This window comes from Pseudophryne corroboree, chromosome 2, assembly GCF_028390025.1.
Source record: "Pseudophryne corroboree isolate aPseCor3 chromosome 2, aPseCor3.hap2, whole genome shotgun sequence".
In the NCBI taxonomy this organism is placed as follows: Eukaryota; Metazoa; Chordata; class Amphibia; order Anura; family Myobatrachidae; genus Pseudophryne; species Pseudophryne corroboree.
The window spans coordinates 573,757,490-573,774,915 of record NC_086445.1 but is presented as its reverse complement, the minus strand read 5'-3'; the positions used below and the strand labels follow the sequence as shown (position 1 = coordinate 573,774,915).

General features: G+C 43.4%; 1 protein-coding gene across 5 annotated transcripts in view; it reads left to right on the top strand.

The window, feature by feature from the left end:
* The window catches only part of ZMYM4 (zinc finger MYM-type containing 4), a 371,597-nt gene that overhangs the window by 248,882 nt on the left and 105,289 nt on the right, over positions 1–17,426 (top strand). For all 5 annotated transcript variants that reach the window (XM_063954437.1, XM_063954436.1, XM_063954434.1 and 2 more), the window contains exons 7-11: positions 3,446–3,620; positions 4,086–4,298; positions 14,321–14,471; positions 15,404–15,519; positions 15,812–16,111. In XM_063954437.1, coding sequence (XP_063810507.1) covers positions 3,446–3,620; positions 4,086–4,298; positions 14,321–14,471; positions 15,404–15,519; positions 15,812–16,111 — 955 coding nt within the window. The remainder of the gene's footprint in view (positions 1–3,445; positions 3,621–4,085; positions 4,299–14,320; positions 14,472–15,403; positions 15,520–15,811; positions 16,112–17,426) is intronic.

The following is a 17,426-nucleotide window of genomic DNA, read 5'->3' as shown; positions in this document are numbered from 1 at the left end:
ACACCAGGGTATTATAGATTTCCGTCAGTGCCCGACTACGGTCACTTAACTGAGTTTTTAACAATGTACGTTTTCTAGAGATGTATTCTATGATCTGCCCACGAACCACCGGTTTAGAAGCCGACCAAAATAAATGAATATCATCGACGTGTTAAATTATCATCAACATGATTAAGGAAAGCTTGAGTAAGAAGTGCATGGAAATTCGAGGAATGCTGTCAACAGCAGGGAAACTGGCAGTTATGAGATCGGGGTATAGGGGAGTCCAAAGAAACAGTAAACCAAAACGGGGTGTGATCAGAGAGTAATATAGGGTCAACAGCACGGGGCAATAAAGTGTCAATAACCAACCAAAAGTCCAGCCTAGAGGAGGAATGTGGGGATGTGAATAACACGTGTATTCGGGAGATTCAGGATGACGAAGCCTCCACGGTTCAGAAAGCCTTAGGGAAGAGGTTAATAGAGACAAAGAGGAGGGAGTGAGAGTACTAGAGGAACCAGCCGAGGTAGATCTGTCCAAACCTATTGACTGTACACAATTGAAGTCCCCACCCAAAATAATTTCACCTTCCGTCCACTCCTGCAGCTTGGAATATAGGTTAAAGAAAAAGCGTGTGTTAGAGGAAGTAGGGGCATAAATATTAGCTATTGAGTAAACAGTATTATGAATCTTCAGTTTAAGAAAAAGACATCTGCCTTCGTGGTCAACCAAGCTATCAATTACAGTATATCGGAGAGATTTATTAAGGATTATCAATACCCCTCTGCGTTTAGCCGTATAAAAGGGTGCTATAAATTCCCCAATCCAGGAGTCACTCAGTACGTTAGGATCAGACATCTTCCAATGGGTTTCCTGCATGTAAGAAGAAAAATTTGAGTGGAAAGGAAGATTAGGAAGAGAAGAAAAAGGAAGAAAGTCAGAAAAGAGCACATAACAAGTAACCAAAGATGATACGAACACACAGTGACTGGTGGGAAGTACCAGACAGCATCACGTATAATTCCTGCATATGCAGGAACAAGTATTCATAGTAAACAAAACCTGCAAAGAAATTCAATCAATAACCTGAATGTTCAGTATGAGAGGAATATTCAACCCAACAAGAAAAGGATATAGTAGGTCAATCAGCGTCATCCATTCCAGATGAGGGCGCTGCTGCTAATGCGTCTCCAAAGTTCTTGGCCGCCTAAGTAGAGTCAAAAAATGTGTGTTTTCCATCGTGAGAAACCCGTAGTTTAGCAGGATATAGCAGTGCAAAACGATGACCCAGTTCAAACAGGCGCTTACAGATCGGTGAGAACTCTCTCCTTTTTGCAGCAACCAAATAAGAGAAGTCCTGCAACAACAACAATCTTTGTGTCCTGGTACCGCAGGTCAAGGTGTTTTCTATAGGCCTCCAGTAAATGGACCTTGTCGGCATAATTGAGTAATCTCATGATAACGACACCATATCCCTGGTGTATTGGCGGTCAGGGCCAATGCGGTAAACTCGTTCCACAAGAATGGAGCTAGAGTCCGAGACACAGCCGAGTTCCCTCGGCAACCATTGGGAGACTAGTTTTATAAGATCATATGGTATCACAGGCTCGGGTAACCCAATAAGACTAACATTGTTCCTCTATTTCTGTTCTCCAAATCTTCAAGCTTTTCTTGAAGAGACACCATCAATTTATCTTGTATTCCGTAAGGGACGTTTTAGCAGTATTCACAGCACATTACACATATATATAATTCCGTTCCGCCACCCCGGAAGTCTGCGGCAGGTCCCCGGCTAGTTTCAGTTCCCCGCTTCAATAGGGGTGTAAGGCCGCAACCTGCAGAGATGTAAGTAGCGTCTCCCGGCTCCGCGAACCCCCGCACCTCAGACCCCGGACACTACTACCAGTGGGCAAATTATGTTAGGAGGACCAGGCAAGCTGACAAAAGGGCTATAAGTTTTTTTTTTTTTTTTTAACATGTTTTATTGATAGATTAACACAAAGACAATAAGGTTGTACACACAACATAAACAAAAGTAACACTGCAAGACATTTCAGAGCCTTACCTTGAAATGCAATTCTATAGAATAAAAGACTAACGCTGCTTCTCACCTTTATTCAAGTGTTTTGCTCACTGGTGGCCACTAGATGGCGCCCAACGGAGCAATTCAAGTGTTGCTCTGTTCGGGCTTGTGCAGCCACCGTTGCTGACATTACTCTTTCATCATTTTGATGGGCTGGTAACTAGTACATTATAAAGTTGAATACAGATGAGTGCTTATCAGTGGGACGGGAGGTAAAAAAAAAATTGGATATACCTTGAAAAAGGAAAAAGTGTCATTCTACAAAAGTCCCACCAGGTACATGATTTTTGGGAAGACTTCTAGATTATACCAAGAAGTAAAAGAAGTCAGGGATTTTTAACAATGCTGGTCGATCCCCCCCCCGATACCCCTGACGGAACGCTGATCATTGATGGCCATCTATCTGCATCGGGGCAGTAGATGTATGATCCGCATATAGTTCTGCAGACTTTCTGGGAGTATTGCCTGTGCATAATGCTTTTTCCTCTGTTTCAGAGAAAGTCTTGATAGAGCTTCTTAAATCTTTTTTTTTAAATTATCTTCACCTTCTATTCTAGTATAGCTCTGAAATGTTTGGGTATGTCCTTTTTCATTTCTAATGTATTATAACTTTGAGGTATTAGGATGAAATTTTGAGAACTGTAAATTTGTACTTTAGGAGACTTTGTTATTGTGTCAGTTAAGCTTGTCTCAACTATTTCAGCAAAACTTTATTACAGTCTACTCTGTAATACTTTGTAATATTACTTTATACACTACTTTATGTCTAAAAACCTGACATTGATAGGAATTCAGTTGTCGGGATGCTGACAGTTTCGTGACTGCCCGATGCATCTCGACACTGAAGATTCCGACATCGGAGGGGGTAAGTATTTTTACCCTCCCTTACCCTCAGGGGGTGGCAGCTAAGCTTACCTTCCGGGGTTGTTTATGGCTAGGGCTAACCACCCCCCTTAGTGCCTAACCCTAACACCCCCTCCCCCTGTGTCTGCCACAACAAATGGTTGCATGATCCGAGCAACAATTGAATTGCCCAGAAGAGATGCTCATTCATACAGGCGCCCGGCACAATTGAATAGCCCCCCTCTGAGTTGAAACATGTAAGATTAAATTTGCAACTTACAAATTAGACACTTATTTTAATATGTGCTGTTTTTCAACACATTAGTGGAACAGAGACTTTAATAAAGCTGAAATTATCTGATTGTCAATTCATTTGAAGAAATAAAAAATATACAATCTTGTAATTTAGTATTTATTTTACCAGCAAAATATAATCCAGAACACTTGATGATAATTATTTCCTTGTATTAGTGTGCATTAACAGTTTTTCTTCCAGTTTTTATAAATCATGCTTATTGTTCAATTTGCCCCTTCTTTAGAGTCATTGCAAATCCCAAGGATGTAATCACTGCTCAGTTTGATAATCCTAGTGGCAGTATGGACTTCTGTTGCCAATCTTGTCTGTCATCTTATGAGCTCAAGAGGAAAGCTACGGTTACCATTCACACCAATAGCATTTCCACTAAGTGCAGTGTGTGTCTGAAAAACGCAGTGGTAAGTGTGGGTGGCCTTATACAAGAACTTTGAGTGCTTAAGTTATTATTTTCTGGCAATCACCAACTGAAAATAAAAAATCAGAGTTTTACTTGCATAGTGCATACTGGTTTAGCAGGTCCACAATAGTCTCCAGTGTATCGGAGTACCCATGTTATTCTGCTCTATACCCCTTCCGCTAGCTAGCTGGTTTTGATGTTCGTCCCCTGTGAACGGACTATTTGGATGAAGCAGAGCCTCATGGCTCATTAACAGCTACCCAGTCTGAAAGAGTGAAGTTTTGGTTTAAGACTATAAAGCAGATGACAATAGTTTATGCTGCAGGGGTCTTCTACTGTATGTCATCAATGGTACCAGTCAAGTAAAACTCAGTGTTTGTATGTTCACTGTCATTTCAGTTTGGGTGCATTGTTTTGTGTTTACTTAAGTTTTTGTTGCTTATTCAATTATTTTATCCATTCTTAGATCCGACATGAGGTAAATTATCAGAATGTGGTGCATAAGCTCTGCAGTGATGTCTGCTTCTCTAAATTCCGCTCTGCTAACAACCTTACCATGAACTGTTGTGAGAACTGCGGGGGATACTGTTATAGCGGCTCTGGTCAATGCCACTTGCTGAACATTGATGGCCAGTGCAAGAAATTCTGCAGTTCCACTTGTGTCACTGCCTTCAAACAGGTAATACTATGCTTCAGTTTAAATAGCAAGAACTTTTATTACTTCATTTGGCCAAATTGTGGGTTTTTCTGTATCATTTTTTTCATTATTGTTCCTGTTATTTTAATGTAGTTCATTCAGCCTTTGAAATTTACCCCACAATTTAACTGGCTATTTATACTTAGAACAGTGATTTTTGTGTTCAGCTGCTGCAAACATTTCCTGAAGTCCATGCATGGTGCAGGTGAGAAAGACAACAGGTTTTGTTTCTTCATGGGAACAGGTTCAGAAAAAGAGAGAGGTGCTAGAGAGTTCTCTTCTATGGGGGCCTACAGGACATAGTGGGCAGTGGAAGAGGAGTTTTTTCAGTCAACGGACTGCACTTTTTTCAGTGAAATTGCAGTTGTCTGCGAGTAGGAAGTCACCTCCTTGACAGGCGGAAAAAACGCCATGTGCAAAATTGCAAATGCATCGCATATCAATATACACTCACAGATACATATGCAATTCCCAGAACTTCGAAGAAACTTTGCCGTCTGAGCAAATGTGAGTAGGTCTGAGGCTGTCACTGATCTGCATCTGAGACTGCCTGGAAGCGGTCTCCGCTGACGATAGAGACACTCACCAAAAACGCTTTGGCACGCCTGCGTTTTTTCTGACACACCCAGAAAATGGGTATCCTTCCACAAACGCTGGCTTCCTGTCAGTCAGAGAGTGGCTATATTGCTATTACGGTCTGTACGCATTTCCTGTCACTAATACACCTCACGCGATGCGAATGCTTTGCATGTGCAGTCGTTCCATAATTGCTCGATTTGCGTTTTCTCTGAATAGCGATCCTTGCTGAATTAGGCCCTCTGTGTGGTGGTTGGTAGTTTGGCCTGTTGATTCACTGGCAGGGTTTTTTTTCTGGGCTCTCGACCATATTTCTTTTATGTTGGGGCAGAGCACCTTGTCTTTATGGGTTTTTCTGCGGTCCACTTTTTTTTTTCTTTCCAGGTTTGTGGGTGTCTCTATTGGTAGTAGTATAGACTTTTTGGATGTTGATTTGTTCATACTTAATAATGTGGGTACTCCTTCGGTGTCCGGCATCCACGTGTGATTCCTGCTGCTCTCACATTGGTTATTTTCAACTTCTGCTTCCTCCATGTAAGTCATGTTTCTTTTTACTGCACCAGTGGTGGACTGGTACACTGTCAACACGTTCACTATCTTTTTTTTTTTGTTTGTTTCTGGTGTTCACATCCATTGAAGCTAGTTTTGGCCAGATGGTTTCTGCATTTCATTTGTCTGAGCAAACCTCCCCTGCTCAGGGTGGCTTTTGAACTTCCCATGGTGAGCAGTGTCCCCCATATTGGATGAATGAGAAAACATGATTTTTGTACTTACGTTAAATCCCCTTCTCGGAGTCCATTGCGTTGACTGCGTTCCCAGCCCATACGCTGCTTCTTGACTTTTGTTTTTCATTGTGTTGGGTTTACTATTTCAATTCTGTTTTACCCTTTGTTTTGAGCTTCTTTAAAGTTGCATTGAAGATCAGGGGTTGTAGAGCGGAGGAGCTTCGGTTTTTAAAGCTATAGTTTGTATTAAGTGCCAGCTTCTTCGGTCCCTTCCAGTAACCCATGGTTGGACTACGCAATGGATCACAGTAGCCATCAGGAGGCGTATATTTATACAAGACGCCTCCTGTATCATTAGCATAATTTTACAGTAGCCACTGTGACAACCATTACTGCATAACATCTATTTCTGAAACAGGCCCTTGATCATGGTTGTTCTGTGAAAGATGACCTCGACAAGGTCCAGTTTGCACAGTCTCATTTGAGTTCTGGGTTGATCTCATGATAAAATGGGACAAGTTTTCTTTTCACATCATCTGTCCAGACAGGACAGATCGTGTGAACTACTTTAGTCTCTTAGGGGTTGGGTCAATTTTGAACTCTATTCCAAGTCTTTGAACCCTGCAGGAGCCCAAACCTCCAATTAGTGTCTTGGAGTGAAGTACAGCATTACGTGCCTTATTAAGAGGCTGTTCGGAGTCGAAAGATGTAAAAATTTAGTCCACAGCAGTAGCGTACCCTGGTCAATTTTGGTGGCTGACTTGTGAACGCCCTGGGAGTTTCATCTAATTTGTTTCCTTCAGTTGGAATACTCTCTAAAGTGCTGAAGAATGTTCTCTGCATGGTGGAGGGTGCATCTTGGTAGATTGTGTCAAAGTTCTTTTCTTCACCTGAGTTTACAGCAGCTGCTCTAGCAGTATGATGTTGAAATCATGATCCTTATAGCAAAAGGTTTGTTTGAGAAAGTGATTCAGACTAATCTGGAGGCCAGGAAACTGGTTTCAGCCAGAAATTACAAAAGAATATGGAAGATATTCACTCCTTGATGTGAGACTGGTTATCCAGGTTGCTTTTATTCTTATAGGATGGTCTAGATTGTGTGTGTGGGTGGGTTCGTGTACTAATATTGGAACACCACACATTTTTTGAAGCCTCCCTGTCCCATTTCTGCCTCCAATATCTGTATGGTATTTTATTACTTTATTGCATCCTTTTTGTAAGCTCTGGGTGGTGTAAATCCGGAATCTTTTGGCTGTTGTATCAGCTGTGAGAGTATCCAAGCTTGGATTTTTGTCTTGTAATTTTCCATTAGGATTGTGCTGTCCTTTTGTCCAAACGTGTTTATGTGCAGTTCCTCTTCCAGTTTTACACTAATCAACTTATATTATGATATCTGCTTTAGATTGTAGGTCTACAAAGAGAGTGCTCCCTTCATTCATTGGATGTGGTTAGGGCTTTTGTGGACATATATGCAGCGGTCTCTAGTTATGTGACTGGTGGTCTGGAGACCGCCGGTCACAATACTGGCACCTACATCCCGCCCCCTCACAATCCCGACAGCCGGCATGCTGACTAGCAGGGACTATTCCCACTCATGGTCATGGGTGTCCACGACACCTATAGAGTGGGAATAGAACCTGTGGCGAGCAAGGGGCTTCGTTGTCTAGACCTTCCCTGGCAGGCATCACAGTATCGGCATCCTGGTGTCTGTATGTATGTTGAACCGCCGGTCATGCGATACCAATCCGTTCAGAGAAGAAGTGAAATTTGCAAGATGATGGATTTCTTGCTACTCTAATGCTCAGAACACTAGTTTGTTGTCTCCCAAGTCTTAGTTGCTAAGTGGTGTGAGGCGAAATTGAATAATTCTGTTTTTTCTAGCATCCGTAAGGGATATTGGGGGAAACTAGTACGATGGGTATAGAAGGGGTCCAAAGGAGACAGTGCACTTTAAATTTCTTCAACTGTGTGTGCTGGCTTCTCCCCTCTATGCCACCTACCACAGGCAGTTTAGAAAAAAGTGCCCTCAGGAGAGTAAGTGCCCTCTGCCTACTGCAGCCATCTACAGCACACACAGCGCTTCCTGCCTCACAAGACACGCTGGATATCTGGTACAGGGTGTAGCAAAGGGGGAGAGCTGCTTGTGTACACTATCCTGATCCTCTGTAGTACAAAAATTGTTAGTGTTTACTGTGTTTTAGAAAACTGACCGCCTCACTGGGTCAGTGCAGCTCAGGGTGTGCTGGTGTCCTATCTTCTTTGTCTTCTCTCACATACAGTAGGGCAGGCTTGCATTATAACGGTCTATGTGTATGTTATTGTGCTTACTGTGAATATGGGTAAACACAAGCTGTGCAGTGTATGGCACACCAGATTCTCTCCACTATATAATGATTCTGATGCAGTCAATCTTCACAAATCAGTGAAGGGGCTGGGGGAGAGGGTCCAGAGCCCCACTGGTTAGGGTCTATTAAGACTATGATGTCAGATATGTCTTCCCAGCTCACTGCTAATGTGCAGAAGACTCAGCTACTACAACAAGCTGTTGCAGATTTAGCTGCTAGGGCAGATGTACAGCCCCCCCTATCATATATTGGTCCACAGAAGCGCGGTTTACCTGCTCTGCTATCTGATACAGATGATGATATACAAGATGATGGGGATGACCTGGATCCCGTTAGTGGGGATCCAGATGCTGCTCAGGGTATTGAACCCTTAATTTTGTCTATAAGGGATGTGTTAAAGCTCGCTCTAGAGGACGCTGCGTCACAGCAGTCGTTTTTCTTTGTCAAAAACAAGCCCAATGTCACTTTCCCTGGTTCTCCAGCGTTGGATGACTTATTCAAACAGGCCTGGAGAAATCCAGACAAAAAATTCCAAGTGTCCAAAAAAAAGTTTTTACGCACTTTCCCATTTGCTCCTCAAAGTAGAACATTTTTGGAGGAGCCCCCTGGGGTGGATATCTGTCCCTCGCCTGTCTAAGAAGAAGGAGCTGCTGCCTGCCTTGGGCTCCTTAACCATGAAGGATCCAGGGGATCGGAAGATTGAGACTACCCTAAAATCTATATACACTGCAGCCGGCCTTTCGCAAAGACCGGTCATTGCTGTTGCTGGATGACCCATGCTTTTCATTCTTGGGCCACGCAAATTCATGGGGGCCTCCCAGGGGATATGCCCTTAGTTACTATGGTAACCCTTCTGAAGCACATTCATACCCGTGTCCCCTGTGATTCCCTAAAGGAGATAAGGCACATTAATGCTCGGACTAGAGGCACCAGAGGTAAGTCCAGAAAACCTGCAAGTACCAGTTCTCAGGAACAGTCCACCAGTTCTGCTTCAGCTAAGGCCTCAGCATGAAGGTGCCCACCTCGAGGTGGGAGCCCGACTGCAACACTTCAGCCGCGTCTGGGAGACCTCCTGCCAGGATGCCTGGGTCAGAGAGCTCGTTTCTCAGGGATACAAGCTGGAGTGCGACAGTTCTCCCACCCCCCTTCCCCCTCCACACACACACTAACGATTTTTCAAATCAAGCTTACCAGCTTTGGAGGCTATGCAAGTGACGTTGCAACAGGCTATCCGACAGTTGGTCCAGTCCCACGTCATTGTTCCAGTACCACTACCGCACCGCTGCAAGGGGTTTTACTCAAACCTGTTTGTGGTGCCGAAGCCGGACTGTTCGGTCAGACCCATTTTGAATCTGAAATCCTTGAAACATAATTTGAGGGTGTTCAAGTTCAAAATGGAATCCCTGCGAGCAGTGATAGAGGGCGGGACTGGAGGAACAGGAATTCATGGTTTCCTTGGATATCAAGGACGCCTATCTCCATATTCCGATTTGGCCGCATCATCAGGTGTACCTGCGGTTTGCCCTTCTGGACGATCACTTCCAGTTCCAGATTCTGCCCTTCGACCTGTCTACAGCCCCAAGGGTATTCACGAAGGTGATGTTTTAACTCTGGGTCCAGGGAGTCAGTGTGGTCCCGTATTTGGACGATCTTCTGATAAAGATCCAGGGAGCTTTTGTTGCTCCATATCGACCGCACCATCCATCTTCTGTCAGACCATGGGTGGATCCTCAACTTGCAGAAGTCGACTCAAAGTAGACTCAAGACTTTCCTGTTTACTCAAGCATTTCCATAATGTCTCTTTAAGTATCTTCATGCTTCTGTATTTTATGAAAATGTACTTCATTATTTTCTGTACTATATTATGCTATGTATCTGTTAAGCGCCTTGAGTCCTATTGGAGAAAGAGCGCTATATAAATAAAATTATTATTATTATTAAGTCCCATCTGGAGCCGACTCAGAGGCTCCTGACCCTGGGGATGTTGTTGGATATTGTGGCCCGGAAGGTGTTTCTCCCAGAGGTCAAGGCGAAAAAACTCTTCAGGACTTGGTCTGCATGGTGCTCCGACCTGCTCGAGTGTCCGTACATCTTTGCATAAGATTGTTAGGAAAAATGGTTGCCTCATACGAGGTGATCCAGTATGGGAGGTTCCATGCCAGGACGTTTCAGTTGGATCTCCTGAGCAAGAAGTCCTGATCACATTTACAGATGCATCGGATGATTCAGCTATCACCTCATGCCAGGATTTCTCTCCTGTGGTTGTTACAGTCCTCCAATCTCCTGGAAGGTCGGAGTTTCGGGATCCAGGATTGGACCCTCCTCACGACGGATGCCAGTCTACAGGGATGGGGAGCTGTCACCCAGGGGGCGCAGTTCCAGGGCCGGTGGTCAGCGCATGAGGCCCTCCTTCCGATCAACATTCTGGAACTTCGGGCGATCTACAATGCTCTGCTTCAGGCCTCTCCTCTGCTCAAGGATCACGCGATCCAGGTACAGTCTGGCAACGCCACGGCCGTGGTGTATATCAGTCGACAAGGAGGGACAAAAAGCAGAGCCTGCATGCGAGAGGTCTCAAGGATACTCCTCTAGGTGGAAAGAAATGCAAGAGCACTGTCTGCAATCTTCATTCCGGGTGTGGACAACTGGGAAGCGGACTTTGTCACGATCTCCACCCAGGGCAGTGGGGGCTCCGCCATCTGGTGTTCCAGCAGATCATTGACTGGTGGGGTTGCCCACAAATAGACATGATGGCTTCTCGTCTCAGCAAGAAAGTTCCCTGGTATTGCTCACGCACCAGGGACCCTCAGGCAGTGGACACACTGGCGTCGCCTTGGCCATACCGGCTGGTCTACCTGTTTCTACGATTCCATTGCTTCCAAGGGTGCTAAAGCGAATTAGAAATCAGGGTGTTAAAGGAGGGCGTGGTACGCGGATCTTCTGGATATGTTCGTCGAAGACCCTTGGCTTCTACCACTCAGAAGAGATCTTCTTCAGCAAGGACTGTTTCGTCTACCCGGACTTACGGCGACTTTGTTTGACGGCATGGAGGTTGAGCGGAACATCAGAGCTCACAAGGGCCTTTCCAAAAAGGTTATTGCTACCATGGTTCATGCCAGGAAACCTGTGACGTCAAAACACTATCATCATATCTGGAGGAGATGTGTATCTTGGTGCGAGGAACGCAAGTATCCACCTGCAGAGTTTGACTTAGGACGTTTCCTGCAGGCTGGTGTGGATAAGGGCTTCTGTCTGGGTTCTATTAAGGTCCAGATTTCATCCCCCTCCATTTTCTTCCAGAAGAAATTGGCAGTGTTGCCGGAAGTTCAGACCTTTTTGCAAGGAGTACTTCGCATACAACCACCTTTTGTGCCACCTTTGGCACCCTGGGATTTGGATGTACTGTTAACATTTCTACTGTTCTCCTGGTTTGAACCTCTGATGACAGTGGAAGACGGTGATGTTACTGGCCCTGGTATCTGCTCAATGTGTCTCAGAATTGGGGGCCTTATCATGTATAAGTCCGTACTTGCTCTTTTTTACGAGGACAGAGCGGCGCTCCGGACTAGACAGCAGTTCCTGCCAAAGGTTGACTCCGCGTTTCATCTGAATCAACCTATAGTGGTTCTGTCCTCTTCTGGCGCTTCTGCTCCTCCTGAGGCTTTGGATGCTGTGCGTGCTTTGAAGATCTATGTCAAGCGCACGGCTCGGGTCAAAAAAACGGATTCCTTGTTCGTGCTCTATGATGCACAGAAAAAGGGTTGCCCTGCTTCAAAGCAGTCCATTGCACGTTGGATTAGGCTTCCTATCCAACAAGCCTATGTGTCGGCAGCCTTACCTGTTCCTAGGTCTCTGAAGGCCCACTCTACAAGATCAGTGGGCTCTTCCTGGGAAGCTGGCCATGGAGTCTCAGCTTTGCAACTATGCCGAGCTGCTACCTGGTCGGGGAAGAACACCTTTGTGGAGTTCTACAAGTTTGATACCCTGGCAAAAGAGGATACCCAGTTTGGGCAGGTGGTGCTGCAGCAGTCTCCGAACATTCCCTCCAGTTCTGGAAGCTTTTGGGATGTCCCCCATCGTACTAGTTTCTTCCAATATCCCTTATAGATGCTAGAGAAAATAGGATTTTAATACCTACCGGTAAATCCTTTTCTCGTAGTCCATAAGGGATATTCTGCAGGTTCTTGTTCTATAGTTACCTGTTCAGCTGTTGCTTTTGTTGTTACCAGCTGTTGCTGGTTGTTTTATGTTTGTGCTTTGCTTTTGTGGAACTCTCACCACCCTTTGTTATCACGTTCCTTCTCTCCTATATGTCCTTTCTCCTTCTGTCACTTTTTCCCCTATAACTGTCTGTATGAGGGGGCATAGAGGTGATGAGCCAGCACACCCAGTTGAAGAAATTTAAAGTGCACTGGCTCCTTTGGACCTCTTCTATACCCATCGTACTAGTTTCCCCCAATATCCCTTATGGACTACGAGAAAAGGATTTACGTGTAGGTATTAAAAATCCTATTTTTTAAAGCGCTGATCGTGCCAATCACAGCACAGGGGGCTGTGAGAAGAGATTTTGGCACCGGAAGCACAACTGAATTCCTGCCAGCAGGTGCGCTGTAGTGGTGGGCCCCTATTAAACAATTGAATTCACCATATACAGGCTTGGTGATGGTAGTGGTGCAAGACTGTGGTGGTCATGGTACACAAACATTTCAGGATGTTATTGGGTTCATTACTTTTAACAGTGTGGCAATGTATTTACCGAAAGGGTGATTTGCGATTAAATGTTTATTTCAATAAATAATTAGAGTCTGGAAGAATTTTATACTTCTTGGGTGATGAGAGAAAATGTCTTACTGCTATTTTCCAGTTTCCAGCTACTCCACCTGTTTTGGGCTTGAGTAATCTAGTAAAATAGTATTTTTAAATGGTTCAGACACTGCTCCAGAAGGCATTAGTTCTTAAAAAGTGCAGATTTTGTAGGAGGTGTAACACGGTAGATGCCACCATACTATCTTCTAATAGTCCACTGGGAGTTTACTTTAGTGTTGACAGTTCTTAAAAGTTTCTGGGGGTTAGTTAATTAAGTGCATTTTTTTTTGACTGGCCGATGAAATGGCACTAGTTTAACACAGGGTTTTCAATTGCTGGCATTTTCGCGCTTTTTCTTAGTCTATTTTCGCCAAACATTGCGCCAAAAATTGGTGTAAACACCTGTGAATTTGCCAAAACACGTGTATCAGTGGCAAATTCGCTGATATATGTGGGTTTTTGACAGTGCCGTTTTTTTCGACCAATCAAAAAAAACGGCATGAACATTGAATAGGTTGAATGTAATTTCGATCTAAAAACGGGCGAAACATGGACTGGTCGAAAAAATGGCACTAATTGAATACCCCCCTGTTTAAACTATATCTGTTTAACCTCATGATTCAGTCAAGGTAAAACTTCACACATGGAGGGGAAAAAATTATTTCATGGGTTTAGTGCTGTTCTCCGGATGAGACCATCTTTTCAACATAAGGTGGTTCCAGAATTTAATCAAAGCATTTTTGCAGGTGTTTGCCATTTACTATCTTTGGAGGAAGAGGGATCTTTTAGGGCAAACCGGGATATGTGTAATATCCTGCAAGTTGTCAACAATTCAGCCATACATTAAAAGAATTGTTTTGTACAGTTTTAAAGTTTTTGTGTCTTAGGATGCGAGTTATGGTCAGAAGGTACTGCTCACAGCTACTTTGCAAGGTTCAGCTTTGTAACTCCCTGGTCCAGTATCCCCCATGAAGATGCAGAAGAAAATCAGATTTTTATAATTGCTTTAAATGCTTTTCTCTGAAACCATGGCAATGAGTATCCCACCCAGATTAGTTCTGTTAAATGGGCAACATGGTGGTACAATAGTTAGCTTGCTGCAACATGGTACTGAGGTTTTGGTTTTGATTCCCACCAAGACCCTATCTGTGTGAAGCTTGTATGTTCTCCCTGTGTTTGCCTTGGTTTCCTCGTGGTACTCTGGCTTCCTCCCACAATCCAGAAAAAATACTGCTATATTAACTGGCTACTGACCAAAAAAATTAAAGCTAGTGCAGAGTTTCCCAAACTATTACAGTCTAGGTTTCATGGATGCATGAGTCCAGGTGGTTAAATTACATTGACTGAAGTACTAATTAAGTCGCCTATGCTGAAGCATAGATATCTTTAAAGCCTGGACTGTAAAGGTGGAGTTTAGGAAACTCTGTACTAGGGTTTGTTTGTTTGTTTGCCCTAGTGTGTTTGTATCTATATATGTATTTAAAGTATAATGTATCTCTGTTCCAAGCCTTTGTTTTTCTTTTTCTTAAAAACATTTTTTTCATTGCAACAGAAATCTGCTAAGATCACTCCATGTGCTCTCTGCAAAACATTGCGTTCATCAGCAGAAATGATTGAGAACACTAACAGTGTAGGCCGTACCGAGTTGTACTGCTCCGTGAACTGTTTATCAGCCTACAGGGTTCAGAGTGTCACGTCGTCAGGTATGTTGAATTTAACATACATGGGACAGTTACCACGAAGAAACAATAGGGGAAAATGTATCTAAGCTCGTACCTATCAGTCTTCTCCTAGCTGTCTCTGTCAACTTTTTCTCTTCAAGTTCCCCCAATGTTTGTTTACTTAGTAGCATTTATAATTATGCAAGTTATCCTGGATGAAGCTCCTTACATTTTTTTCTTTGTTTTTTTAAATTTTATTTTATGGTTAGTTTTTATGGTATGATTTCTCTTATCTACATAAAAATGTATATAGCAATATTTTCTTTATGTGATTGCTACAAACAGCAGATAAGCAAATTAAAGCACCACTCAACACCCAGATAATATCGCTTCCTGGGCATCACTGTATGGAGCCCTTTACAGCAATCTGGTCTTCCATAGACATTCTTACCAAATAAATTGTCTGTGTTTCCAAAGAAATCCGCTTTATATGGAAAGTTTTGCAAGTGTGCCCTCCCCCAGGATCCGCTTTGGAACAGGCCCAAATATAGCAGTGTTCCTAAAGTGGGGAAAAAAGTATTTTTGGACTTACCGGGAAGTCCGTTTCTCTGAATTGTTTTGGGGGGCCTCTGCATTTTGTTCCATCCTGTTCATGCGCTGTTTGTGGGAATGTTCATGTTTGATTGCTTGTTTTATTCTTTTCCTCTGGGCTTTGTAAGTTGTAACCTGATCACTGATTGGTTGACGGTAGGAGACAGAATGCAAACATGATTTTGTTTTACAATGCTTACTCTTGCATCAACACCCTATATACTCATGTTAGCAGGGTCCTCTAAATTGGTTCAGAAAAATGGCTCTGAGTGTAAAATTCTCTTTGTACTTGTGTTCCTTAAGGGAACATTTCCTTTAATTCTAGTTATATCAGTAGTGTTAAATTATTTGCTATGTGCTCTTACTACATTTCTGTTTAACAGGCATACAGATTCAGTGTAACAGCTGTAAAACTATGGCTGTGCCCCAGTATCATTTGGCAATGTCTGATGGAACCATACGAAATTTCTGCAGTTACAATTGTGTGGTATCTTTTCAGGTGAGACTAGAAATTTAAGTGTTTAATTAACCCTGATGTCTTCTCTTTATTGTTTTATTTCAGCTAGAGCTTGTATATAAATAAAAATAACAACATTGGTTAGGAATGTAACTTTTTTATGAAAGAACGTCTTAACATTTTACAGTGTTTCAGTCCCAGTAATGTTGCAAGAAAATGCAGGTTTACTTATTGGGCAGATTGAGAACGGTTTAAATTTTCCTCTCTATTTATTCATTTAGTCTTCATGGTAATCTTAATTGTATTTTCTTCTTTATCCAATGCCAAACTACAGAACTTGTTCAACAAACCCACTGGCATGAATTCCTCTGTGGTCCCGCTGTCCCAAGGCCAAGTGATCATGAATGTCAATGCAGCAACGGCAACTCAAGCTGGAAGCAGCACGCCATCTGTGGTCTCTGCCACATCAACCACCTCCTCTTCTTCAACAGTTAATACTTCAGCAGCTGTTGGTCTACAAAGGCTAGCTGCGCAAACACAGCAGCAAACCACCATTTCACGTCTAACTGTGAAGCTAAGGTGTCAGCATTGCACCCGACTGTTCACCACCAAGCCAGATCTCTTGGATTACAAGGTAGCAAGCATAGTGCATTACATTTGCTATATAAAGACAATCCATTAAGTCCAGTTATTAAAAAATAATAAAAATAAAAAAAAAGGGAAGGCAGTGTCTTGGGTTTTACAATTTACATCTAGAGAAGCAAGTGAGCAGGCAACATTTCTAAACCATAGCTTTACTAAGTCTGGACTGTAAGTAATCTTTAAATCTCCAGCTAAAAAAATACCTTTTGGGTTCTGGGTCTGGTGCCTTCTGCAAGCTAAATCTAGATTTAGGTAGATAGTACTCAGACACTGGAGCAGAAGTCCAGACCAGAGCTCTTTGAGATAAACTGTAGTATTTTCCTCCACTGGCTTCTAGTGTGCAGTGCACCGACATGTATGCTGTCATACAGGAAGTTGTATGGTGATAAGCCCTCTATACCCAGGTATAGAATTGGCATGCAGCAGCATGAATGCCACCAGCGCTCTTTTACTTGCTGCTACTGGGGCTAATGCAAGCCTTGCACATGGCTTGTATGTGCTCCCAATGTTACATTCTCCCATTTCCAGCAGCTGTACACAAATGGTAAATGCCAGATGCATTATTTTCCAGCAGAGAGAAGTGTCATACTGTACATTATTTGCATTTAAACTTTTTCAAATTCTGTACAAAATGTCTTTCAGTTAATTCCAAAGGTGAATTTTACCTGTAGGCTGCAGGGCTGCAACCCCTCCAGTAAAATCTTCCACCTCAGTGAGCCAGTTGCAGTCCATGACTGCACTGACTTCATTGTGACTGGCAGTGATTTCCTATTGGAAGTGCTACCTGTCAGTCACCCACATGCCAGACAGCCCCAGGGGGAGGTGTTTCTTCCTCTGGGACTGCCAGGCCGGACTGCGAGTAACAGAGTGTGCTTCCTTCGGATTCTATGGGCTGCAACTGATGCAGTCTACAGAAGCTGGTGTTTTGCACGTGCGCAGCCCCACCACCTCTTGTGTGCAGGTCCTGGACTGCCCAGAGCAGTCTCCTTTGCTCTGCTGTTTGCATGGACTGTGGCATCCCCCTCATCAAAACAGGTAGGAGCCGTTGCTGGTTAATTCTACTTAGGCTACTGTGCTGGGCATTATTTAATTACAAAAAGTCTACACTGTCATCTGTTCAAGACTATCCTAGTGGTTGGCTTACCCCATCCTTGATTTATAATGTCTGTGCTGCATACAGTTTTGTGCTGAAGAAATGAATGGACAAATTGGGGACAATTCAGTTAGATGCGATGTGGGAGCAATGTATGCCACGGAGAACGTGCGTGAATGGTGGCAACTGTTTCCTACATAGCCTGTAAATCCTA